This window comes from Strix aluco, chromosome 4 (assembly GCF_031877795.1).
Source record: "Strix aluco isolate bStrAlu1 chromosome 4, bStrAlu1.hap1, whole genome shotgun sequence".
NCBI lineage: Eukaryota > Metazoa > Chordata > Aves > Strigiformes > Strigidae > Strix > Strix aluco.
In genome coordinates, this window is record NC_133934.1 from 47,599,638 (window position 1) to 47,625,531 (window position 25,894).

The window sequence follows — 25,894 nt, forward strand, 5'->3', positions numbered from 1 at the left end:
TCAGGATTGAGAGCATTTTAAAGTGAAATAAAGTAATTTCTCTTTTAAAACTTGATTCCCCTCTAATAATTTACAGATATGTATCAGCACCATTCAGTTAATGTCTCATAATAAATGCTTCATTTAGTCTGGAGAAACACTTATAAATGCAATTATTCATGTTCTCTTGTTCTTCACCACTTGGAGTTCTCTGCTTCCAGGTCTTTCCTGTTGGCTTTACCTTTGAGTCCCATCTGGTCTATCCACTCTTTCAAGCATAGCTATGGTGAGATTTCCAGCTACACCCGCAGTCACTTTTGCCTTAGTATCATCTCCTATGCAGAAAGAGAACATCCTCAAACATTTCTATGGGAGGCACAGTTATTTCAGGGGTACAGTTGTAAGCTGTCTTTTTCTCCTAAAGCTATACATTGGTTCACCTAAGTCTTTCCAGACATTTAGCACTGTATTTGCTCTCTCCTCACACACAATTCTACATGACCCTGATGAGAAACAGCTCCTGCAGTTCTGGGATAGCACTCTGGCCTCTTTTTGTTTCATATTCTTTATGCCTTTCAACATACAGTTTTTTTCCATTACCTGTTTCTTTAATGTTTGCCTCCCTCACATATTTGCCATATGACAAATGCATTCTCTACCTGATCATTACTAGGTCTGTATGGGAGCAATCCAAATTTTGTGGGGCAGGCCTAGTTTTGGATTAGGAGTCAGAGCTACCGAAAGATTTAGACCGGTTCTAATTTAGGAGTTTAGTACAGGTTTCTCCAGGGCTGAGAACTTTCAAAGTACTCCTACGTGGTAGCTGGTTCAGAGAGGGAGTTTTCAGCTAGGCAGATTTATAGCATTCAAATATATAAAATCTAGCATCACTCTCCTACCACATCCTGATGTCAAATGATTCATTTCTCTGGAACTTTTTTTCTATCTCAGCCTGGTGATCTTCCCAGAAATCATCCTTCCTCAGGTGGTCTATATTTCAAGCATGTGCCTGGCTACAAGCTGGATCACTAGCCATGAGGGGAGGAGACCACTCTGCCACATGTCCAGCTTTTATAGCAATGAATACATATTTCCAATATGTCTCGGTAAACAAATGTTTTGTAACTCTCTGTATAAAGATCATCAGAAGCTATGCATGCCCAGGACTCCATATAAATCCAACACAGATTATTGTTGAAGAGGTTATAGATATCGGAAAGTTAAAGGTCTCTGATAACAAATTGGGAAGACCCTGAAAAGTGCAGGTCAAACATGAGATGCTGGAGTTGACATTGCAAGATCATAGAGGGGAAACACTGCAAGATCTTGGAGGGCAGACTTATGTCTGAATCCTAAAAAAATTCAGCGTACTGCTAGACTCCATTCATGGGGAATGTTGCTTGATTTTTGTGCATAATGACTGCCCTTCCCCTAAGTCTTAAAATGCACTGTACACCTAAACTTGCCTTCTTGAAAAAAATTATTAAAAGATGAAAGGATAGCATAGGTCATAAAAGTTATCATTTTATTCTCGTTATGGCTATAACAATAGCAAGCACCTTAAAGGGTGTACACACTGAGGAATGTCAGCAATTTAGCAATTTTGTTTTGTTCACACTACTGAAAAAATAGTTTTTTGTTAATCTTGTCATTGATCAAGCTGAACACTTACACTTGTTAAGTACTTGAAATAGGCATAAATAGATTTTATGCTGCTCTGCTGGACTGTTGCAATTATTTTGTCACAAGAAATAGCTGAATTTGGGACCTGCAAATTGCTGAAACCAAAACTATCACATTCAGTTCAGGGAAAGCAAAACTGTAGCAGAGCCATCTTTCTTTCTACTCACGTTGCCTGGGCTTGGGGAATTACTTGTGGCACAAGTCAAAGCAGTCATGGGGTTGCTCTAAGCTGAGCCTGGTTGCCTGCCAAAGCAGTTCCCAGGAGACTCCTCTACCAGATGAGAATTACGGTAGTTAAGTGCACCGCTCTGTGATATTTGCAGCTCCTCTGGACTGGAGGTAATTAGTTATGGGGCAATGCCAGTCTCATACTAGGACAGGGGTTTCACCATGCTGGCATAAACTACTCTCTCCTTAGAGAAACATTAAAGTCACATTGTATGCTACCAGTATTATCACTTGGATCTGGCCTAATGGCTTTATTTTATCCATCAAAATAGCTGAGTCATTGAAAACTATAAGCCTAATTCATATTCCACCTATAGTAGCACAACATATTTTCTTCTGTAGAATAAATGTCAATTAAATACCACTCAGGACTGAGGGCAGTTGGCCTGGGTCATCTGATAACTCTTGGAGCACAAATGGGCAGTTTTACAACACCAGAAATTTAGCAACATGATTGAAAACTTTGGCCTGAGCAGAGACGTACATCTCATCTTTATCCATATAATGACATCTGACTGATTTACCCATAAACTCTATCTGGCAACACAAGAAATGCAGGAACTGTTTGACAGACAAACAGACCTGTCTTTTGTTTACAAATGCCAAGACTTCTGGATCACTGGCTTCAGAGATGCTTGACATGCAATGCAGTGCAGCTGTGGCCATCCCAGAGAAAGCAACGAGACGGGTGTTATTTGAGTACGCTCTCAGCAAATACTGACGGAGAGTCCTGTCCTCTGAATAGTTACAGTTTGACAGCTCCTATTTATTATGAGAAAAATAGCAACTGTAAAGCTGCTTGCTATTTTATTTACCTGAAGCTCAGCAGCAACCATGGTACTAGGATATTAAAGGACAAATTTTTCATTTAGTACATCTGACCCCAAATCACTAGGGACCAATTGGTCAGATTGCAAGCCATTAATTACCAGCATGTTTTGAATGTCTTGGCCACTTCTAAGATTAAGCACTATCCAAAACTCTTACAACAGTATATTCCTTGAATTGTGTTAATGGAGGATAATGCTGATTTTGCGTACACAGCTTCGCAGCTCCTACCTGTAAAGTGCTGATGTGGACAGGAGTTCCTGTGCCATTCACAGTGTTCTTCTTGGCAGCATTTCCACCCTTCCCTTCTGCTTGCTCTGCCCTGGCAATCTTTGCTTTTTCGGCTTCAATTCTCTTTGGATTGTTTAGCATTACCTGAACCACCGCATACTCCACCAGGGATGCAAACCCAAAGAGAAGGCAAACAATCAGCCAGACATCTAAGGCCTTCACGTAAGACACTTTGGGAAGTTCAGCAGCAAGAGTGGTACATTCAGATGCCAAGCTGAGCACTGAGAAAATACCTATGAAAAGAAAAACAAAATGCTGATTAAAGAAAACTTACCCTTATTGACACTGGTTGTGCTCTTCCTCTGAAACAGACAATACTGAATGATGTTTTGTAACAGTGAATGGGACTTCACAATGTGGTTGGTGCAGCAGGTATACAAAGCGCACATGCCTTCAATTAATGAACAAGGTAAACTGAATACTTAGGTAGGATATTGCAGTTAATGATGACTTATTAATAATGAGTACCTTCATTTTATAAACAGAAACAAATAAGTGAAGCTAAACTAGTTGCTGTGGCTTTCCTGACCCACCACACATCACGCAGCTGGGAAACAGGCTTTCCAAAGACTTATCTTACAATGTGCATCTAAGTCTGGGAAGATGGAAGAGAAATATATGATACTTAAACCAAAAGAGTCCAAATCCTTTAAATTAGGCTATTGTTGTCCCAGCAATCCGAACTGTGCTACAGCGGTAGCAATTATCTGAATGACCTGTCCTCAAGTATGATGTGCAAACCTTAGGTAAAAGGGAAGTTTTTGCTGAAGAGCAAAGCTGTACCAGCACATTAAAAAGTCTGTGTTCCCAATTCATTGTGAAGATGAAAAGACTGAGGTGACTGCGGGTCTACGATCATTCCCTATTTGAGCTTCCAGGATCTAGAGGAAGCTTTCTAGATAAAGGGCATTTCAGGAAGTCCTTATCATGAAAAAAAACCTCACATCTGCAAAGGCTGTTGAAAGGTCACACTCATTGTCAAACTGGGTTTTGACAAGAATTTCTCTGCACAAGGCTTCCAAATGTCACCATCAACACAGGACTCACATCACAAGAGACAAAATACAAGCCTGATCTCAAAGAAAGATTTCCCACAGGCTCCTATGAAACGAAAATAGTAGCATGAACAGCTACATTTGGAAAAAGCTAACTTTAGAAATGGCTGTCACGTGGGGAAAACTTAGTTCAGCTTCCCAGTTCAGAATGTCCCATTTTGATTTTGTGAATGCTAATGATAAAAATCTTTAGTTATGAGTGGGCAGCTTTATGAAACCTAATTTATGTCTATAGACAATGTTGGCCAAAAGTTGTTACTCAGTCTCAACTACGTTTCTTATATTGGTCACATATGCATGAAAAATTTTGTAATTCATAGAGAGATCATTTTCTTTGGATCCATTTTAAGTAATCGAGGATGTTAAAATGTTAATAAAACTGGAAGTATCTGTATTGGCCTATGAAAGTATTCAATTCTAGCTGATCACAAATAACACATCATTCTTTTGCTACTGTTACCATTTGCATTTTAATAAGATTGATATGATACTTTATTTGGTATTAATCTCAAATGGGCAATCTACTAGCTGCTAAAACACTGAAGAAAAAGTATAAAGAAATTATTACAGTCATATGATATTAAAATACAAAATTTTATGATGCTTTATTTAGAAATGTGTAATAACAACATATCATTGCAAAGCTGGATTTTTTTGTCCATTGGGATAATACAGAATGGCCAGATGTGCCAGATCAGAATGACATGTCAAATACTGAACAGACCATCCTCAGTGTCCATTCTGTCTTATTTTCCATCTATTGTGTCTGAAGCATTCAAGTACAAACATTCCCATACAGATAGAAAGTGAGCATAAAATAGCCCCTCTTTTAAAAAAGTTATTCTCACTGACCAACACCAGCTGTCTGGAGCTGAACACTAACTATGGATCATAAGGAACTGCAATAACAAGTACAAACAAGGCCATACTGCCTCTTAACATATATAGAACACCTCTGTCTATGCCCAGCTTGCTGTTCATTCAGTGTACTGTATCAAGTACCATGCATGTCTATGCTAGACTTCTGAAAGGCAGCCTCTACCCCTACCCTGAATAACCAAATTAGCCAATGATATCGACTGGCTCAGCATCTTGGATATTGCAATTTTTTTCCTACTAACTTTAAAAGAGTTTACTACCTTAATATGTGAGTATTATTATCATGCCTGGTGCTGAAAACATTTGTACAACCACTCTGTAGAGCTCAAAATACTAGATCTTACAGCCTTGGATTTAATTTTACAAAAACTAATTTACAAATTCTACTAGCTGAAAAGATTTTAGTGGAACTTTCATCAAGTTGTTCAGTAGAGCAATTGAGGTCATGGTGAACTGCCACTAATTTCCATTAGTCTGCATTCCTCGGATAAAAAGTTAATTCTCAGAGTCTGAGAAACTTCTAGGTTTTCAAGGTAACAGTAAAGTGAGATAGAAGCACAGAAATATTCTATTAAGCAACCATTTGCTGTCAGATCAGAGATGGTATGGCCTTGGAGACCTTCGTACCAGAGTTCTAAATGGCACCTCTGGCAGCAGCTGCACTAGGTACCTATCTAAAACAGTCCAAAGCTCAAGGCTCAAACCTGAGTGAGGACAATGAACAAATAAACTGCAATACTACTTATTAAAAAAAAAAAAAAAAAGAAAAGGAAACAAACAAATTCCCCTTTTCTTCTCAGGGAGCACCAAAGAGAAGGGACCGAGCTCATTCCTCCACACTTGCAAAGTAAAGGGAAACTTGGCCTTTCTAGGAAATACTTCTGCATTTTTGCCCCTAGTGTGGCAACCCTCTTGATGGCACAGTTTAGTTTATCAGTAAGGTTAGTTAGGTCCCAGCCTAAAGCATGATTGTACTGAGATACTATTTTAAAAATACTACCTAAGGTTACATGTGGATAATATCTGAAAGTGCCAGTCCAGCAAAGCACTTCAGCACATGCTGCCAGATAAATAAATCTCCCTTTTTTGAATCCATCAAACTTACTGGCCTCAGCACTATCTCCTGGCAATGAATTCCACAGGTTAATTATATGCTGTATAAAATAGTATTTTCTGGTTTATATTACTGCTTTAAAAATGTCTGGCTTCATCTCACTAATGTTATTGAAAAAGGTAATATTCTGTCTTGCTTTCCTTATAATTTGGTATCTCTAATACATTCTCTTCTCTCATTAAACTTCATGAACTAAAAGACGTAATCTTGCCAATCCTTCTTCATGCTACAGTTTTAACATATATCTTTATGCCTTTCCTTTGAGACCCTAAATTTGTTACAATTTTATAAAATGAAATGACTAAAACTAAGACAGATCTGAGGACAGGAGTCACAGAGGGAGCATGCCTGCCTGCAGACCTAGCTGTCCTGTGTATGTGGGGAATATATCATTGCTCACTACTCCAAGCTTTTAGTTACCCAGTTGTACCCCTGTCTGCCACTCTGGACTAATGTTCCACGCTGTCAGGCAGGTGTGGGTGGACAGAAGTCCAACATCCCTCAGATCCCTACAGCTTCAGGAAAGATCTTACTCCCTTTGGGGACCACATGGCAGTGAAGAAAAGAAAGGCATTTTTTAAATGGATGCTGGCATGCTTTCCACTTGTAAAGAACTGGAGAGTCCTCTGTTGGGCTCATTAAAAGGTGAAACACTAGCATCTAATTAGACAGAAGCATTCAGTGCTATCAGCTCTTATGTCGCTTAGCCATGACTGCCCAGATACCAGATACCAGTCTTTTGTGGAATTCCCTACCACCAGATGATCTAGTTGGGCAAAATGATACAGGTATAAATAGGGCTTGCAATTTATTTAGTTCCTACATGGACACAGGCTTTTTCTTCAAACATACATCCTTTTCCCAGAATATTAATCAGTCTACAAAAACATTCTGCTTACTGGCTCACAAAGTGTCTTGTACTCCTAAATCACCTGGAAACTTCTGTGATGCCTTGTCATGGGGAGAAGTAGCCCACTATGCTTAACTCTAGGGATGACTGCATTAAGATATCCATAAGTAAATCTGAAGTAGCTTCTCATCTGATGGGATCTGTGTCTAGCCACTGAGAGTGTAGTGGCCATTGGTAACACTTTCTTGGGTTTAGATATCATTCACTTGACACACAAACGTTAATCTTGTTAGATTTCAAGGCCAACTATCTTCAAGGTTGTAGCTAGAAGTGTTAGTTTGTTGCCCTCCCACAAACTAGAGAAACATAAATCTTACCCCAGTGACAGTGTTAACAACTTGCAATGGTCAGATTTAGAGATTTGTTTGCTTCTCTGAGGATTCAGGAAAAGTCCCACAACCAGGCCAATGGTTAGTATCTTTGAAAATGCATATATATATTAGGAGCCAATAAACACATAATAAATTAAAGAAATAATAAATAAGCATGCACGTTTAGTCACAAAGACAACCATGTTATGTATATCAGCACTATGACTCATAAATCTAATATATAATTAATATGCTTGTCTGGTTGGTTGTTTGAAGTGCAGGATCATAAAACTGGAAATACAGCTCAGGTTTTGATTGTACTGGAGCTCACTATGTGAAAAATATTTTCAGCTCTTGTTTCTATCTTTTTAGTTTAATGCATACTACATTGTCCCCACACTTTTCTTTCTTAAAAAAATCTTATGTTTTGCATTATGGAATGCATCCTTTCTACTTCTCAACATAAGACATATTTGTTACTTGCTATCAAACTAATACAGATTGTGACTCCTCCCCAAGTAACTATGAATAGTTTTAAAGGTCAAAAGAAAAAAAGCTGATTTGTATTCTGAAATAGACCCCTAGAAAAAAGATACAATAAATAAAATGAAATTGTGGTTTTGATACATTCAGCTTGAGCAAGACACACAAGACAAAAGTAGCATTCCAGTCACGGTTCTCCAGATTTTAGAATAGAACTGAGTATTCCAGATGGAAGGGATCTACAATGATCATCTAGTCCAAGTGCCTGACAAATTCAGGGCTGACCAAAAGTTAAACATGTTGTTAAGGGCATTGTCCAAATGCTTCTTAAACACTGACAGGCTTGGGGCATCGACCACCTCTCTAGGAAGCCTGTTCCAGTGTTTGACCACCCTCTCAGTAAAGAACTGCTTCCTAATGTCCAGTCTAAACCTCCTCTGATGCAGAACCATTCCCACACGTCCTGTCACTGGATACCAGGGAGAAGAGCTCAGCACCTCCCTCTCCACTTCCCCTCCTCAGGAAGCTGCAGAGAGTAATGAGGCCACCTCTCAGCCTCCTCTTCTCCAAACTAGACAAGCCCAAAGTCCTTAGCCGCTCCCCACAGGACATGCCTTCTAGCTCTTTCACCTGCTTCATTGCCCTCCTCTGGATGCATTCAAGGACCTTCACATCCTTCTTCAATTTTGGGGTTTTTGCAGCTCTTAGTTTATTTTGCCTGTCATATCACTGGAGAAGGAAGAGGCATGGTAGATGACTTGAGATGGGAGCAACAAGGCTCGGGACAGGGGTTATGTGGATGCTTTTCCACTTAACAAAACTCAGCACCGCTCCTGCTCCAGCTGGCTCTTAACACAGGGATTTCAGCTACCCACTGCTGCAAGACTCTGCGGATCAGACACAGACTGGTAAGGTGATGTGGCAGGTCCTGACTTCAAAGGTCTCCAGTGCTTATCAACACACGTTCATGCACGTGAAGCTGCAGAGGAGTCACATCCTGTGAGGGTGTGGAGGTTCAAGTGTGGGTGAGAGGTTTCTGAGGAAGGCAGGTGGCTGGAGAGATTCTGCAACTGCACCCATGACGTCTTGAAAACAGGTGCACTGAATCTCCTGGGACATGGAGAAGATTTGGAAAGTATGGACTTGTGGAGGTGGGAGTGCCAGGGAAAAGGGGAGCACAGGGAGGCCAGAGCATGGGGAAGGAGACGGCATGGCATGGGGAAGGGAATACAAATAGGAGAAATGTCAGGATGCAAGAAGTTGGCTCTGCATTTCATTGAGCTCTTGGGGTCAGCAGGTTTGGCCACCTCAGAGCTGGAGTCCCATGTACAATCCAATTAGTCAAGATAATATTGTTTTGATTAATTCCAGCTCCTACTATTTCAAAATAAAGAAGGGCCTGCCTACTGCGTAGTGCTGAGCAGCATGAAAGCATGAGCCTGAAGTACTCTCATGAACAGACTCTCTAATGAAATAAAGCCAATCAGGTAACAAGGATGATAATTCTCTTCCAGACATCACTCTATTTCTATTAATCTTCAGGAAAACTGGTCCAAGAGGTAGCTATGTAGAGCCTTACTCATCATCCTGTTTTCTTACTGATTTCAAATGTTCAAATTCCTATGAACTGCATATTGCCACAGTGTCTGCAGCATCACCCATACGTGGCTAAGACCAGATTTGTCTGGGTTGAGAGGAGCAGAGACTGTGCTTATCACACAAACGCTGGAACCATTATCAAGCAAAGTCTTAATGTGGAGGTGGATTTTACAGGACTAGGAATGAGGACATTTCAGTGAAAATGATGAGTGGATAATGGAAGTGAAGTTGCTTTCAGTGTCCAGTGTCATGTTGTCAAAGCAACTGAGAATGGCTCAATGGCATTAAAGTGGACTGTGACGGTATGTGTAAACGCAGGTTACCCAGTGGGACTCTTGCAGCACTTGCATCAGGATTGATCCAAAATGACAGCCAGGATAGAACAACAATTAGCAGTGTAGGAGCATAAACACCCATCATGTAAAATCCAACTTGTCTTCTTAAAGTGAAGATTACTTCTACACAAGTGTAATAACCTTTAAAGAAATAAATGCATTAATGTTTAATGTGCTTTGCAGGTCAACCTCTTCCAATCTGTATCTTCCAGGACTCTTTCTACTTAAGAGCAAAAGTTCAATTATTTGATTTTCTTTATGAAAGCAAAGGCTCAATTTGAAAAAAGATGTTCAAAACACAGATCTATATAACCGCCAAGTGTGGGCAGGTATGTGGTGCTCTCTGTGCTCTAAAAGGCACCCTTCGTCTTTTCACAGCACATCAGTAACAGGCAGTTAAAGTGATTCTCATCTTGATGCTAGTTTCAAGATGCAGTCCAGATAAAACCAATGGGGTCTAGCAATATTACTAGCTTAAGCTCATCTGAAAATCCTACTTAGCATTAATTTGTGCAAATGATGGAATTAGGAAACATTAGTGTAGAAAGTTTAGAATGGAAAGAGATGATCTGAATGTGACGCAAAGCAGAGATTCCCCAAGTACTGAAGGCTGGTATAGGTGACTTCTAAAATTGGTACAGACATTTTAAAAAAGACTCTAAAAATACTGAAATTTTGAAAACAAGGAATGCTGCCTCAAATCTAAAATTAGGTTCTAAAGCAAATAAACATTTCAGAAGATATCTATTAAGATGAATTCAATAAGAAATAAAGCTGCAGATACTAGAGGTTTTGCTGGAGATAACAGATGGATCAGGAAGTCCGATAATCAAAAAACAACTTCTGTTCATATTTTCGCTCGGCAGAACTGGCATTTTTATGTTAATATTAACACAATAGCATTGTAAAAACAACTTCATAAACTATTATATCACAAGGAAAAGGCATTCCTATGTTATATTACAACAATTTCAAAATTCAGATCAGTCAATATCTATAAATAAAGTTGGTGCAAAGCAGATTTAGAAGACAGAATCTGTCAAAAATATATCTGTTTATCTTCTACATTTTATCAATTAAGTGCTGTAAGTCATCTTAAAATTGCTGTTTGGGCATACAACAACCAAAACAACAAAACAATATACCATTAAGGAAAAAATTCCTTGTGTGGAAGACACTATAATGCATTTTATAGTTCATTCTACCCCCTTCAGTGATGTGTTGTCTGACAAATTTTCCCTCTATAATTTCTGAATAGTTTCCATATACTTTCAGGTTTTATTTTCAAATGACGGATGACCTTCAAAATCATTATTTGTTTGCTTTATGCCAGAAATGCATTCTGTAAGCCTTTGTATCATCTATCATCAGGTAGATAATAGTATTTATTGCCCTCACTATTCAGGTCGTGAGGTGCCTATTTAGATCTGTTATACATATTGATAAACAAAGAATGGGCAATTTGCAAATTTAAATATTCAATTTATTGTCACAAAAAGTCACCCCAAATTTGTTGACCATCATTCTACTTAGGTAGGTGTGATAAAAGGTCAGTTGATATAAATAAGCAGTAAAGATTAACTTCTTTGCAACTGTCAAGAATCTCCTACATAAACCATAATTTTGAAAATTTGCTTCTACATGCAACACTGCCTCTTGATTACCTGACAAAATCCTTAACTGAATTACTTTTAACTATGTGTCCAAAATCTGCAACATAAGAATTTAAAGTAAATCAAACAACTACTGATTACTGAAAAAAATACTTCAGAGTACTAAAATATTCCATTTGCATTAATGAAGTATTAATTCCAGTCTTGATTATGCAATTAACATGGATGTTCTTAATTTTTAAACAAAAAGGATTTGCAATAAGCAAATTGTGAAAACTTTTAAAAATTTCATGTTGTCACTCCACCCACTCTGATGGTTCTCTCATGTTCTTTCTTTAATGTTCAAATCACATACACACACACAAAATATGACAGTTTTACTGAGCACTTTGCACAATGCCATTTCAGCTTGTGGTCACAAGGTGCTGAAAGTTGAAAGAACACTACTAATTTTCTGTCCTGTTTAATGGTAAAGTGTACAACCCTTAGATTTTTCTTTAAGGTTCCTAAAAGTACCTAAAGTACCTAAAGTTCCTAAAAGTTAGATTAAGGACAAAACTCAAAATGATCATGGTAACTTCAATAACAAGATAGCTATCTTGACTAAGTAATTCCTTTTTCACCAAATCAGAATGTAAGTTTTTGAATTTTCCTATTGGTATGAATTTTATTTGGGAGCTGCAAGATCCATCCCTTTAATTTTTCACTATTATAGCCTATTTTTTTCAGTAAATTCATGGTTTAATTAAGAATAAAATATTTTTCTCACTGCTAAGTAAGCTTCTATCATATCCCAACTTAGATTTGAATGCAATCACTGCCAGTTGTTGGCTGTGCTTTCGCAAATGCAGAAGTTTTCTGAGGACAGCTAATTTTGTATTATTTACAAATGGTAAATCATCTGAGATGCTGAATTACATAGTTAGGCTAAGAACTTGCTCATTTTTCAGTTAAAAAACAAACTCCATTTCAATTTTAATTATCTTTTCAAGTTAAATTCCTTAACTTTGAGATCTGCTAAGGTTACCTGTGATCTCTTCAGACTTGGGATCTAGCTCAGGAGCAACTGCAAGTAACAGACCCTTGACTTCAGCTGAATAGTGAATGAGAAACTTGCAGAGGATCCTCAGAAGCTGAAGCACCACAGCCATCCTCACTGAGTTTTAATGAGAGATTTATTCATCTGATGCAAGAGCACCGACTAAAACACACCCTTCTGACTTCTGTTGTTGTACAAAGCCTTGCAGTTGCCACAGTATGTAAGTAGTTTGGATATAATTATAGGCAGGAATCAATCAAGGTAGAAAAGATAAATCATTAGAAGCCAGACTACAGAAACCATTGGATAAATTTGTCCACACTGAGAAAATAATCATAAGATTAAATAAATACAGGGATGAGGATTATAAGCAGCTTTCTATAATGACAGACTTTCCAGAACACTTAAAGGAAGGAAAAACCTGTAGGGCAAAGTATTTGAAGTTACACTCTAATACTATCCACTTCTGGAACAAAAGTCAAACTAGAAAACCAAAATTATCCTATTTTGCTACAACTGGCATAATTCTGTGTGAACACCCCTTCAGAAAAGTTAGACATTTACAAGCATAAACAGGTATTAGGACTATAGAAACAAAATGGTGATAGTAAGATCAAAAGACATGTAAGCAAAACCAAGACAAACATTTAATCCCACCTTCAACCTAGATGTTTCTACATTTGAATTAGTTTGCAGTAATCATATATGATAGTTACTATTATATGAATTACTTGTTAGTTAAAAGTAATCTATTTTATCCCATGAAATGTAAGACATGAACTGGAATATTAGCCATTAAGTATGAACTCGATACCATAACTTAATTGAAGGAAGCTTAAGGGTTTTTTACCATGGAAATCACTTATATTACCTACCTGTGCCTTTATAATACTTGGTACAGTTACCATATTCGATATCCTCCTTTTTAATATCAAACTGAGGCAGAGCAATTTTCTCTAGTTGTACAGGATCTCCAGACTGCCAGATAAACCGTAAGTCATCAGTTGTGTAACCAACTACAAGAACAAAATAATAATAGTTGTTTAAAGAACCATCTCAAACAGAGTAAACTGCAAAAAAACCTAGCATATATGTATCGCTTTTCTTTCACTCTTCCATTTTATTTCCTGTTCAAATAATTAAATACAAAAATGAAACCATCCACAACCAAATTTTTATGTAGACCTAAATTAGGACTTGGTGAGTGGAACATTACATTATCAGCAATATTACACTGATTAAGAGGTGTTTGTTACAGTGCTTACTGTTTAAACAAAGACAGCAAAGATTTGTTCTCCATAGCTTTGAAGCCTCCAAATTCATTCATATTCCAGCAAAGCATGAAAAATATACTGAACTTTAACAGCACTAAGTCCTAGTAACTTCAAAAGAACTTAACAACTCAATTACTGTGATGAATCTTGTTTTTTGTTTAAAACAACCTTTCTGCTTAGTTGTTCAGATTAAAGGCCCTGATTCATGAAAGTCTTGCCATTCAGGAAATACTTGACCAGGAATTTAAGTAGCTATGTAGTCTTACTGAAATCAACTCAGGGCTGAGTATGGACAGACTTCAGCATACATCTGAGGGTCTAAATCATGATATAAACAACACCACCGAGTGAGAGGCAGTGAAAATTAGGAGCACAATATTCAAGCATAAAGCAATATTGATTAAATATGCATAAACATAATGATTTTACATGCCATTTTTCTGCTACCTTCTGTTTATTAAGGATTAACTTAATCCAAACAGAGATAATGTGTGTTAAATGGGAACAGAGATGGGGAAACATAAAAAGATGAAGTTGGAATGCAGCATTTTGCAATTCAAAGACCCTGAAAAATGTTTAAAGAACCATTCTTTTTCTGGAGTCATTAGACAGATTTTTTTTTTAATTTTTGCAAAACAGCTGTGATTAAAAAACGTAAACTGTTCACAAGCTAACTTCTCTAAGATTCACAACAACTTAATAAAAATCATAGTGTCTCAAAGCTTCATGATGGAAGATAACATAAAAAAAATTAGTTTTTATAATGCTTCATTCATAAAATCAGTCTCACCCCCTTACAACATACAGTGAATCACAAAAATGCCAAGATCCTTTATGATAACAATTACTGGACAGTGAAAATTTTGTCTATAGGGTATGTGTAGAACTGGGAATTATAACTCCAGATATGAGAACGGCTTAGTAAAAACTGGTGGCCTTTTTTGTTTTGGAAATCTAGCAACTAGAAGCAAAATATTAATTTGAAAATAAATTAAGTAGAATAAAAGTGCCAACAGCTAACAGGGAAAGCAAGCCCACTGTTGGAACCAGAGGGACAGGCAGGAGGTCATGGGTACCATTCTTACTTTTGACAACTCAGTTAAAAGGTAGAAGAAAGTTTAGTGCACACTGTCTTTCCAAAGAAGCAAATTCCTCCTGAATTTGAATATAGCAACTTGGCATGCAGAAAGACAATAAGGTTGTTTATTAAATAAAGTTATTGAGAATTTTTTTATGACTAGTTCTTTCTTGAATAACTATACCTTGCAATGCTTGCAAAGCAACCCAGAGTGAGAAAGCTTGAGCAAACTTCCACTAATATTACTGTCTAATTCCAGTTTAACCCCAAACTGATTTGGGTTTATCATGAGTTTACTTCAGCTAATGTACATACATATTAGCAACGGGCAAAACTACTGTGGACATACTACAATTCTGAAGGTAAATGCTGGCAATCAAAAACTAAATTGTAAAGCTCTGATATCATTATTATTATTACCCCTGTCCCCACTGGAATGCCCTACTCAGCTTTGATTAACCTGGCTCTTCCTTTGCTTTTGTCTTCCCTTCCCTAACCTCACCTTCTGCACCATACCTGGTGGAGTAACAACTGAAGAAAGTTTTTGTATCATAACAGGAATAGACTGGAGCAAGCCACCTTCCTTCTCTCTGTTTCACACTTGTCCTTACTCAGGAAAACAGAATTACCATGCAAATGGGAGCACCAGGGATCGAAGTATTGGGAAAAAGCCGTACTTGCATAGGCACCCTTGTACTTGGGGCGCAGGAAAGAAGATGGGTTTCAGAAACATTTTGGCTGCACCTTCCAGCATGGCATGAAGCCCTTCAGAGATGAGATCTGTCTGCCTGTTCATAAGATCAAATCACCTAGAGACCAGGGAAGGGCTGATAAGGAAGAGATGCCTGACTATCTCCACTACACATATGAAACCACTTTCTAAAGGTTTCATACTAAATGCTCTTAATGTATTCACATGAAATACTTTTCCTCTGGTACCATATCAAAAGAGTTTCAAATAATACTATGCATCATCAATGCAAGGGCATAAATTGGACCCCAACAACCTACAAAGCAGCACGGGTTATGGAAGTTAAAAAATACCTGGTCAAACCATGGATTCTTTTTTCCAAATTATATGTGTTTCCTTTTTACTAAGTTCATTGCAAATGTTTTTATAAAACTCATCAGTTGTCATTATGTTTAATGGCAAAAGCTAAAAACATAGTGCATGGTGCCATAATCATAAGAAACATTTTTGACAGGGAAATGTATGTTGGTAGGAACCAGTGAATATTAATTTCAAGACTTATTAAAAATGTTGACATGAACAATACAGAATTGATAATTTTTTGTTTGATTTTTACACATGCCTAGAAGGCAACTGTTTTTATGCACAGACTGATTTACATACAGCTTTCCAATTGCATCTTGCAGCGCTGTGTATCCATAGGAAACAAGGTCAAGTCCAAAGGGCATGACAGAGTAATAGACAATCTGAAAATACAGAAAACAGTGTGAGCTGCCATGTAAGCAGTAGATGGCAATCAGAAAAAAAAATCAGAGATATTTGATTTTCAGCTTCTAAAATAGCAGAAAAATTTAATGAAAGTTATAAGAAATAGCAGTTTGAAATTGACCTATCTCTAGTAGTCCAAGTATAAAACTTTATGGAGAGTTTTAAACATATAGTAGTTCACAAATTACAGACCTACTAATACATGACAAAATACATATAAATCATAAGAATAACCAAACCAAAGGTCCATAGAGAACAGAGTTCTGTCTTCAGCAGTGGCCAATGGCCAACTTCTGAAGAAGAATATGAGACTACAGCAATCAGAAAATGAGATGTCGCCAGATATCCAGCAGCCTCACAAGACTTGCACCTCAAGGACTTCCTAAACTAGAAGTGATGCTTCAGTATTTAAGGGACCTTGACAGATTTTTTTCCCTTCAAGAAGGTGCTTCATTTCCAGTGGCTCTCTGGAATCCGTGTAATCATGCACATCATTCTTCAGCAAGGAATGCCATAGCTCTCTAGAGCACACGCTCTAATCATCTCCTTTTATCTATCCTGAGCCTGTCTCATAGTTCTCTTACTGGAAAAGCAGGTGAAAAATCAACGTCTGTCCATTCTCTGTGCCATTCATGATTTAGAGACCCCCATGTCACAAACTCAATGATCTTGTTTCTTCCAGTGTGAAAAGTTCTGCCTTGTTTGGTTGTTCTTTATACAAGATGCTGTCACATACCTCTGGCCATCCTTGTCTCCCTTCTTGCAGTGGGAAGATCAGAACTGCACCTTGTATTCAAGATGCAAGTATAGCATGAATTTATACAGTGGCATGATGTTCTCCTCAATGCCTAATACTTCTTAGAATTCAATTCACTTTCTCAACGAGTACTGAGATATTAGCTGACATTTTCAGAGAAGTAGCCATTATTATCCAAAGGTCATTTTCCTAGCTGGTAGTAACCACCTCAAAACCCATCAGTTTTTATGTAAAGTTAAAATATTTTTTCCCACATGCATAGTTTCCAGTTATTTACATTGAATTTCATCTCATACTTTGTTGCCTAGTCATTAGATTAATTTGTAATTCTATTCTCACTGTTGTCTCTTAGCTTTACTATCCTGAATATTTTGGCATCATCAAAAGCACCTGCCAGTTCACAGTTTTCCAGATGATTTATGTTGAACAGCACAGGACCCAGAAGAAATTTTTCTGTGGTACTCTACTGCTTACTTTCCCTCATGTGAGCACTAACTGTATTCATACATTCAGTTTCCTAATTCTTAACTATTTATGCAGGCAAGAGCTTTCTCTCGCACATATTTTGTCATTCATGTATTTTGATAACTGGAGATTTATTCATATGTGATAATATCTCCATAAACTAAAAATACAAGGCATAGCAATTACGTATTTTAAAAAATGAAAATCTTAGTAGCATGTCACCAAATCATAGTGCCTTAAAAAATTCACCTTACCTGCATACATATAATTTATGAACATAGTGTGTTATTAAAATCAACAGAATATTTTTAGAAGATGACATTAATTTCAAACTTTACTGAATTTGGTTTTGATATTTGGAAGTTTTCAGAGAATAATTTTTCCATCAGAAACACTTCGATTAGTATTCACTCAATATTCACTATTTCCTAACCTAACCTACTGATTGAAATAAGCTCATTTATGAATAGCTGCAACCTGGAAAAATATTTGAAAAAAGTTTCAATGTTTCATTTAACATTTGCTATTTCAAATCTGAAGTTTCTTTTATAGCTGAAAGTGATTTTCTATTTTGAAATATTAATTTCTACAGACTTCAAAACCTGCTACGGAAACAACTGAAATCAGAATCAGAACCTTTAGAGTGAGCCAAATGAAATGTTCTGATTGCCCAATATATTTTCTTTTCTGATCATTGTCAGCAAACTTCTTGAGATTGAGTTTTCTCATCCTGATTTGGAATGGGCAAAAAAGAATCCAGATTCTCCCATTTTCTTTCTTTTTTCTAGCCACTTCTACTCCAGGAAGAAATAGCTTATGTGACCATAATTTCAGAAGTGGTTACCTCTTGGTAAAGTTGCAGTATATTTGGGTAACCTTTTTTTCCTCTGTCGTCAGGGCAATATGTTCCAGTTCACACCAAAAGAAAATTCACTCACTGTTAGGCAATTGAGTCTAATCTCTACAAATCATTGTGTCTATAAACTCTTCAGATCTGTAATTCACTATGAGATCCTTTTTGATCAACCAATTTGCTATTTTCTGTGGATGATTATTTTTATGACATGATGTATAACTTTGATAAACCAAGTCAAACCACAAAAAAGTATGTGTTAATTGCAATGAAATGAAACAATATTTTTGGGTCTTCTGAAAAAATTGTATCTAGTAAGGCACAGAACTTCATCAGGACTATGTCCCAGTACTTTTACAAAACATTTATATTGACAAATTTTGTAATTTCTGCCTTTCCCTATATCATTAGTAAGTAATCATAATTTTCTTTAGTTGATGTAGAAATTCAAGTGGTGTGCAAATTATATTGTTTTGCTGAAGGCTTTAAGTCAAATATCTTATCCATTTCATTATGCTTCCAGGAATCTATGCAATTATCAAAAGGGTTTAAATTTTGTTCCAAATAATACTGGTTTACTTGATGTGTTAACTTAACATGACATGCAAACATACATACACTTCACATTTCTAGTACCTGCTGTGCTATCAAGTGACATGCTTTAAAACACCTTAATTTGATTTCTTTACACACATTTAGTTTATTATAGTATTGTTTACAAACTGTCATATAAATTTGAATCTTAATCATAAACTGTATTATCTTACTAACACAACATACGCATCTCATATCAGGTCATTAAAAGAAAGAGTAAAAATATATCGATACAATACCTCATGCTGACTAGGACATCTCCATCCCGAAATATAAAAAGAAGAATATTTTCTTGTGTGACATCATGGAAGTTAGCATTTTTTTCATTTGCAAAGAATAAGTCCGGCTTCCAAAGACATTTAAACATAGTTGGGTCCACTGTCAGCGTATCTGAACCTCTCCAATCATTGGGCAGTTTGAGTCTGGGGTCATTCCACTTCTGTCTTAGAAAGATGTTGACTCTATAATCCTGATGGGAAGAATACACACATATCAGACTAGCAAAAGTCTAGTCAAAAACCCATGGAGAAGGAAAACCATTCTATCAGACTCTGAGGAGAGAAACAATTTATGCCCTGATTTTTCAATCACAAAGATAGTAATCACTATTCAAATGTTAATAAGTGTTAAGTTTAATAGACTTTACTACAAATAGCTAGATTATGTCTCACTCATGTTTTGAATATAGTTAACTTCTTTGAAAAAAGGACCAAATTGCCCCCCCAGTATAATTTTTTCATCCCCTCAATAGTAGCCCCCTGTTACCTAGGGATAGAGAAGAGCATACAGCAGGGCAGAGGGAGGCCATAGCTTCACTACACTAAATTGCTGCAGGCAGCAGGCACGATATCACTTCTATCAGGATATCCAGCTTATTCTCCATTTGGTTAAGTGGCACACTGATGGCAAAATATCACACTATAAATGCAGAAAACAGACCAGGTAGATAATAGATTTTACATCACACAACCAGAACACAGCCTCAGACCTTGTAACAGTGATTTGGGACTATTTTGGTAACTGAGGAAAACTGATACCAGCTTGTAACACAAGTATTGTGGTAGCATGTATGAAAGCAGAAACAGAACAGGTCTCAAGGAGACAAAATCAAGGCTTTACACAGAGGAAACTTCCTTCTGGATTCAGCAGGACTCTTGCTCAAGGATGGACAGTAGTAGAGCCATGCTCAATGAGAACCTCATTTTGCCTTCAGGAACTGGAGCATGTGTCTCAGGGCAAAATGATACCCACAGGCATTCTGTCCTTAGTGAAAGCTGTGTGCATCCAAAGGAAAAATCTGACCCAGTATGTCAGTTATAATTTTTCAGTCTTACCTCTAAGTCTTTTTGCTTTTTACAACTACATTTAAGCCAGTGCCTCTTTTTTATGTATATGTAAGCTAGGCAGATCACATACAGAAAAAGAATAAAGGTATTGTTGAAATAAATTTTTAAAACCACAAATAAACCAAAATTCCATATGTAAAATAACTTCTATCTCCAGTCTTCCTAGTTGTCTTCTATGGTGTGTTGTTTTCCGTAATTGTCTATTAGGTACAAAGCATCTTGAGATAAGGGCTGTGTCTTTCGAAGCAGTGAAAACATTGCTACTTCTTTACAATTATAACAAAATGCTAGAAATCTGTGAGTGAAGGTTCTCAAGGTATTTTTGGTTTGTCAATGTATTCTGCACAACAAAATAATTTTATAAAGTTTTTTATCTTACATGTTAATGCTCTCTTACACATTTTGTTGCGTTTTGTTGTGTTGACACAATTTGAGTTCTCTTCTGTTGTACTTACTACAGTGTACACAATTACAGTCCAAAGCAAGTGCCATGTTAAGACAGTCATGCTAACTCCAACAGGAAGGAGTTCACCTGGCTAAGAACTCATGCAGAATAATTTACCCTGTTGAATTACCCTGTTAATTAGAATAAGGTGCCCACTTTCCCATGTCCAGTCCACCTGTCAGATCATTACAGCATTGTAAGGAAAAGCAAAGCCTCAAAAGTAAGTAGAAAGAACTGAGGCAGTATTTATTAATATGCATAGTTCTGAGAGATATGTTACTTGTTGGCAGTCTGGTTTTGAAAAAATATATGTAGTCTGACTCTTATTTATACAAAGACCTATATTATCTTGTCAAAGTATAAATTAATAGCTAATATGAAGTGGCTTTGTTCTGGAAGATTCTCATAGAGAAGCTTTAGAGCAGGAAGAAATTCAGGTCATTATCTCAGTGTGCTGGGTTTGTGTGCCACAACAGTCAGAAAGCATCTTTTCAATTATATGTATATAATTGAATTTTTACTTTACTTGCTTCTTGCTGAAGTTCCTATTCCATATGCACTTCTTGTCTCGTAAAAACAATTACTTTAAACCATATGAGATAAATACTGTATATCGTTCACACCCACAAGCATTACACTACTCATTACACCAAAATTAATTTCCCCATAAACTAGTGCATTACCCAAATTTTAACAAAAATACGATGCCTTCTCCAAGCCATAGGCAAATGATAAGTGTCCAACACTTGCCTTCAGCTTACCCAGTCAGAAGAAGATGTTTACATCACTGAAAAGCGGAATGCACTGGCAAAATAAGAATTGGAAGTAAGATCAGGTGGATGTTATTTTATTTCCTTCCTTGCTCTATTACAAATTAGTTTAAATATACCAAACAGTGATATGTTGTGACATTTTAAATGTGTTCCTATTTAAGTCAATGGAAGAAAAAGCTCATTAATCTAAAATAGGTAGGTTCAGACCTACCCAAATATCTAGAAACTTTTGTCAGGGGGTACTTGAAGAGGAAGGCCACCACGTACTTGAGGCAATACAGAAAACGTAGAAGGAAGCAAAGAGATGTCAGGATACAAAATGGTGGCTAGCCAGATAATGATGTGCAGAAGGGCTCCTTAGAAGAATCTGAACTATTAGAGCACCTGGCAGCAGTATAGACTATGATCTGGTATAAATCTATTTTGAAAGAAGTCTACAACCAGTCAAGTTTGGGCAATGAATTTTAAGATTCAGTATGTGCACTTCAATTAGGTTCAACAGGGGCTGGAGAATTTTACAGATGTTCTTTGAATATTGCAGAAGGTGAGTCAAATAGCAATTAAAAAGAAACTAAAAAGAAATTAAAAGGGGCAGAGGGTGGTTCATCAGCTTTGAAGCTAGGAGGACCTTGCAAGTAAAAAGAACCACGGAAGTATTCTACAGGGCTTTGTTTCCCCATGAAACTCCAACAGAAGGCAAGTTGTTTTCAGGGAGTTTAAAAGAGGAGGTATTCTAGGACATATTTCAAATGCAAACCACTAAACAGTGGGCATGTGGCCAGAAAAACTCAGGCCAGAAACCAGGCATAGCCAATACATCTCACTCTGAAAACTGGAGCACATAGAAGACCATGAAAGGCTTTTTCTGCAGGAACTGCACTCATGGAAAGAAAAGAAGCATAATAGCACTGTCTTTTAATAAAGCAGAAAATGGAATTATTAAGATTAAGGAGAATTAGTTTTCCTTTATATATGTATTAAAAAGACCTTTTTTTCAAGGTTTTAAAGTAGAAGGAAGTGGTGTTTTACCATAGGAGTCAGTGAAGAAAGGTTACGCTGCCACTACAAATCTTGAATATAGATTCTGTAGACAGCGAGTCAGATCAACAGCACAGCTAAAATATTATAGCCCTATGGGTATTTATACCAGAAAGAATCAATCCCTAGTGATCCTTAACTGGTCATCCAGACTGTAACAGTTTCTAAATGTAAAATAATCACCATGTTATCCCACAAATCTGCAGTCTAAAAAAGTATCTGCAAAATCAGAAGCAGAGTTCACATGGGGATCCTAGACAAGTAGTCTAATGAGCTAGAAGGAAACAAGTTACAGGATTAAAGATAAATGGAACTTCCTGGAAGGTAGCAGCTCTGGATAAGCTCTTCTCTATGTTCAAATTATTATTCTCTCAGTAGTTAACTCATTTTTTGTTTAGTTTTTCCAGGTAACTTGTTTGATATGTATGTGAAAATGTCACAATTCTCTTGAGCATTCAACAACACAAGATGAACACTATCCTTTCTAGACACAGAGCGGACATTTGCCCTTCAGTTTCTTCACAGGGCTTGATTAAAGCAATAAAGGTTTCTGGGCATAGGATCCACACTATGGGTCCTATCTTGCTTCAAACCAATATTACTTCAAATCTGTTGATGCTTTCCTATAACAAAATTCCCTTCCCTCTTAAACCAAGTGAAGTCTACCTCAATGGGTAGACTTCACCTGTTTTTTTGTTGAGGATGAGCCACCTGCATAGCTAAGAATGCAGTCATCATAGGACCAGAAGGACAGCAAGCGAAAAATAATTGAAAATAATTTTGTGGGATTCCTGAAATATGTGAGGAACCATCAGAAACAGACACCATAATGTCACAGAATCACAGAATCATCTAGGTTGGACGGGACCTTGAAGATCATCTAGTCCAACCGTTAACCTAGCACTGACAGATCCCTACTACACCATATCCCTAGGTGCTATGTCAACCCGCCTCTTGAACACCACCAGGGATGGGGACTCCACCACCTCCCTGAGCAGCCCATTCCAATGCCTAACTACTCGTTCTGTAAAGAAATGCTTCCTAATATCTAGTCTAAACCTTCCCTGGCGCAACTTGAGGCCGTTACCTCTTGTCCTGTCACTTATTACTTGATTAAAGAGGCTCATCCCCAGCTTTCTGCAACCTCCTTTCAGGTAGTTGTAGAAGGCGATGAGGTCTCCCCTCATCTCCCTCATGTCAAGGCAAGGGACACTGTGGGAGCCTGTTAAAAGTTCCAGACATTTAGCCCAGAGTTGGCTATTTCAGAGGGTGCATCTTGTTGAAGATATTTTCTTCTGCATCTCTTTTAACATCCTGCTGAACTAAAGGAGATCAGCATGCCGAATGCCCTTTTCTCACTGGCACTCTACACATTTGTTTGTTGGGGCTTCTATCACCACCTCAGTTCCAATCACCTGGTACCCATGGTTATTTTTCCCCACCCTTCCATCACTCAAAAGAAGGAATCGTCCCTTTAGCATGCCTAAAACAGGACGCTTTACATCCACATAAATTTTGCAAAAACCTACGAATTCAGCTATTACAGCCAGAAGTGGCTACAGAGCCAAGAATCATCATGACACTGCATCAACTGAAACACTTAGAAATATATTATTTCAAAGATTTTGGTATCAGTAATGATATTAATCCAATCAGTTTAGTAGCTTCTGGTATCTTTAGACAACCAAGAAATCAATATTCACACCAATGCCTGAGACAGTAGAGATGCAGACAGCCACTCTCTTCTCCAACACTGAAGAACCTTTTTCAGCAGTTCTGTTACTGCCTGAAAATGTCTCTCCCTTCTGAATGCAAGAGGGCCCTCCGAATCTTCACAAACTTGGTGTCTCAGCTCCAGGAAACACTCTCCTTGTGATTCTGGGTGTACAAAGTTTTTCCTAGTCTAAGGGACTTGCTTCTACCATTTGGTTCACTACCCAGACCATCTGAAGGCAAGTACCAGCCTGTCCCCAAGAGAGCAGTGGTTTCTGGATGTCCTCAGGTCCCAGTGTTCACTACAGCAGGAAGAGTTTCCCGAGTGATATATGGAAGAGCACATTGATCATTTCTTTTGTCAGTGCTTCCTGTGATACATTAAGGCAAACATGAAGTAATTCAAGCTTCACATAAACATGCTTAGCTATCATGGTGATTGACTAGATGTAGAAATCTAAATAAAAGCATAAAATAAAGTAAGAATGGTATCTGAATTTCTGAAATACAGAGAAGAGAACGACTTATCTTACAGAACATCCTAGTAACTTTGATAGTGACCATATCAGGAATTCACAGACAGGCATACAACATTGTTGTAGAGAGCATACTTAATTTGGGGGAAGGAAGCACACCCCTTACATTCATGTTTTGTTACTATTTGGATCTGGGTGAACTGTAAAAAAACCTCTGTAAAAGTCACATTTTAAACCATGCAATAAATATCAGAAACTTGAAAGGGCCATCTGGTCTAATATACCTGCCATCTTGGACACTTATCTCACTCCCTCTTTCCTGCTCTTCCTCCCTGTCCCTTTTTAAATTTCAGTCCCCTTTTTGTTTTCAGAAATAAATCTCAGCGTATCTTCAGCATATTTACATTCTTTGTTTTAATATCACTTCCCACTAATGCCATTAGTTGGCTTACTATCATTTGCCATCAAATCTAAATCTTTATTCACTCCTAGTTAAAGACACAGAAATTTCTGGCCGAGCTGTTCAAAAGCCATTTCAGTCATCACACATGTTTAACTTTAAGCGGCTCTGCAATCCTACTGAAATGTCATTAGGGTATTGTGTAAGCTGGTTCTGAATTTTAGGTGGGTACTTCCACCGACAACAGAAGGTGGTTTATTATTTATTAGCCATATTATGGTTTATTCGTCATTATGAGCAATAATGCTGCCTTAGACACAGCATTAAAAAAAGCAGCCTGACTTTGAGAACTGCCTCAATGCTTTCCATGTAGCAGATCACCAATTATTTCTAAATGGGATGCTCAGAACTCCCTCTCTGAGTGCATATCCTTGCTGTGGCTTTCCCTATACTGGCAAGACTTGGTGTACACCCATCCTTTTTACACAAAAGAAAAACCAGATTGGTCAGAACATCTTCAACAATAAAATGAAATTTTTGGCAATATTTTTGACTGTATTTATTGGAAATACCATTGCAAAAAATATCTTCAAGTCCCAAAATAGTGGGAAGGGATTTGCTGAAATGACTTCTTATTTTGAAATAGATTTTATTTGCTAAGGAAACAAAAAACATCAAAATTGTAATGAGGATTATTTGGTACTGTTATTGACATGTTGAAATTTTCTGATTTAACTGGAAACACGTTTTAAAAACTTCACTCCTCAGTTTATCTCTCTCACACAGTAAATAAACATGACTGAGAATATGGTCATTGATGGTCTACTCCTTTACTTCTCCTCCACAATTTACTGCTATCCTCAGATCTACATAAAA

The 25,894-nt window shown here is 37.3% G+C and overlaps 1 protein-coding gene across 3 annotated transcripts in view; it reads right to left on the bottom strand.

The window, feature by feature from the left end:
• The window catches only part of GLRB (glycine receptor beta), a 53,253-nt gene that overhangs the window by 11,708 nt on the left and 15,651 nt on the right, over positions 1 to 25,894 (bottom strand). For 2 of the 3 annotated variants that reach the window (XM_074822955.1, XM_074822954.1), the window contains exons 5-9: positions 19,067 to 19,296; positions 16,054 to 16,136; positions 13,223 to 13,363; positions 9,684 to 9,836; positions 2,950 to 3,242 (exon numbers count right to left, since the gene is read on the bottom strand). In XM_074822955.1, coding sequence (XP_074679056.1) covers positions 2,950 to 3,242; positions 9,684 to 9,836; positions 13,223 to 13,363; positions 16,054 to 16,136; positions 19,067 to 19,296 — 900 coding nt within the window. The remainder of the gene's footprint in view (positions 1 to 2,949; positions 3,243 to 9,683; positions 9,837 to 13,222; positions 13,364 to 16,053; positions 16,137 to 19,066; positions 19,297 to 25,894) is intronic. The other variant, XM_074822956.1, reaches the window with a different exon arrangement.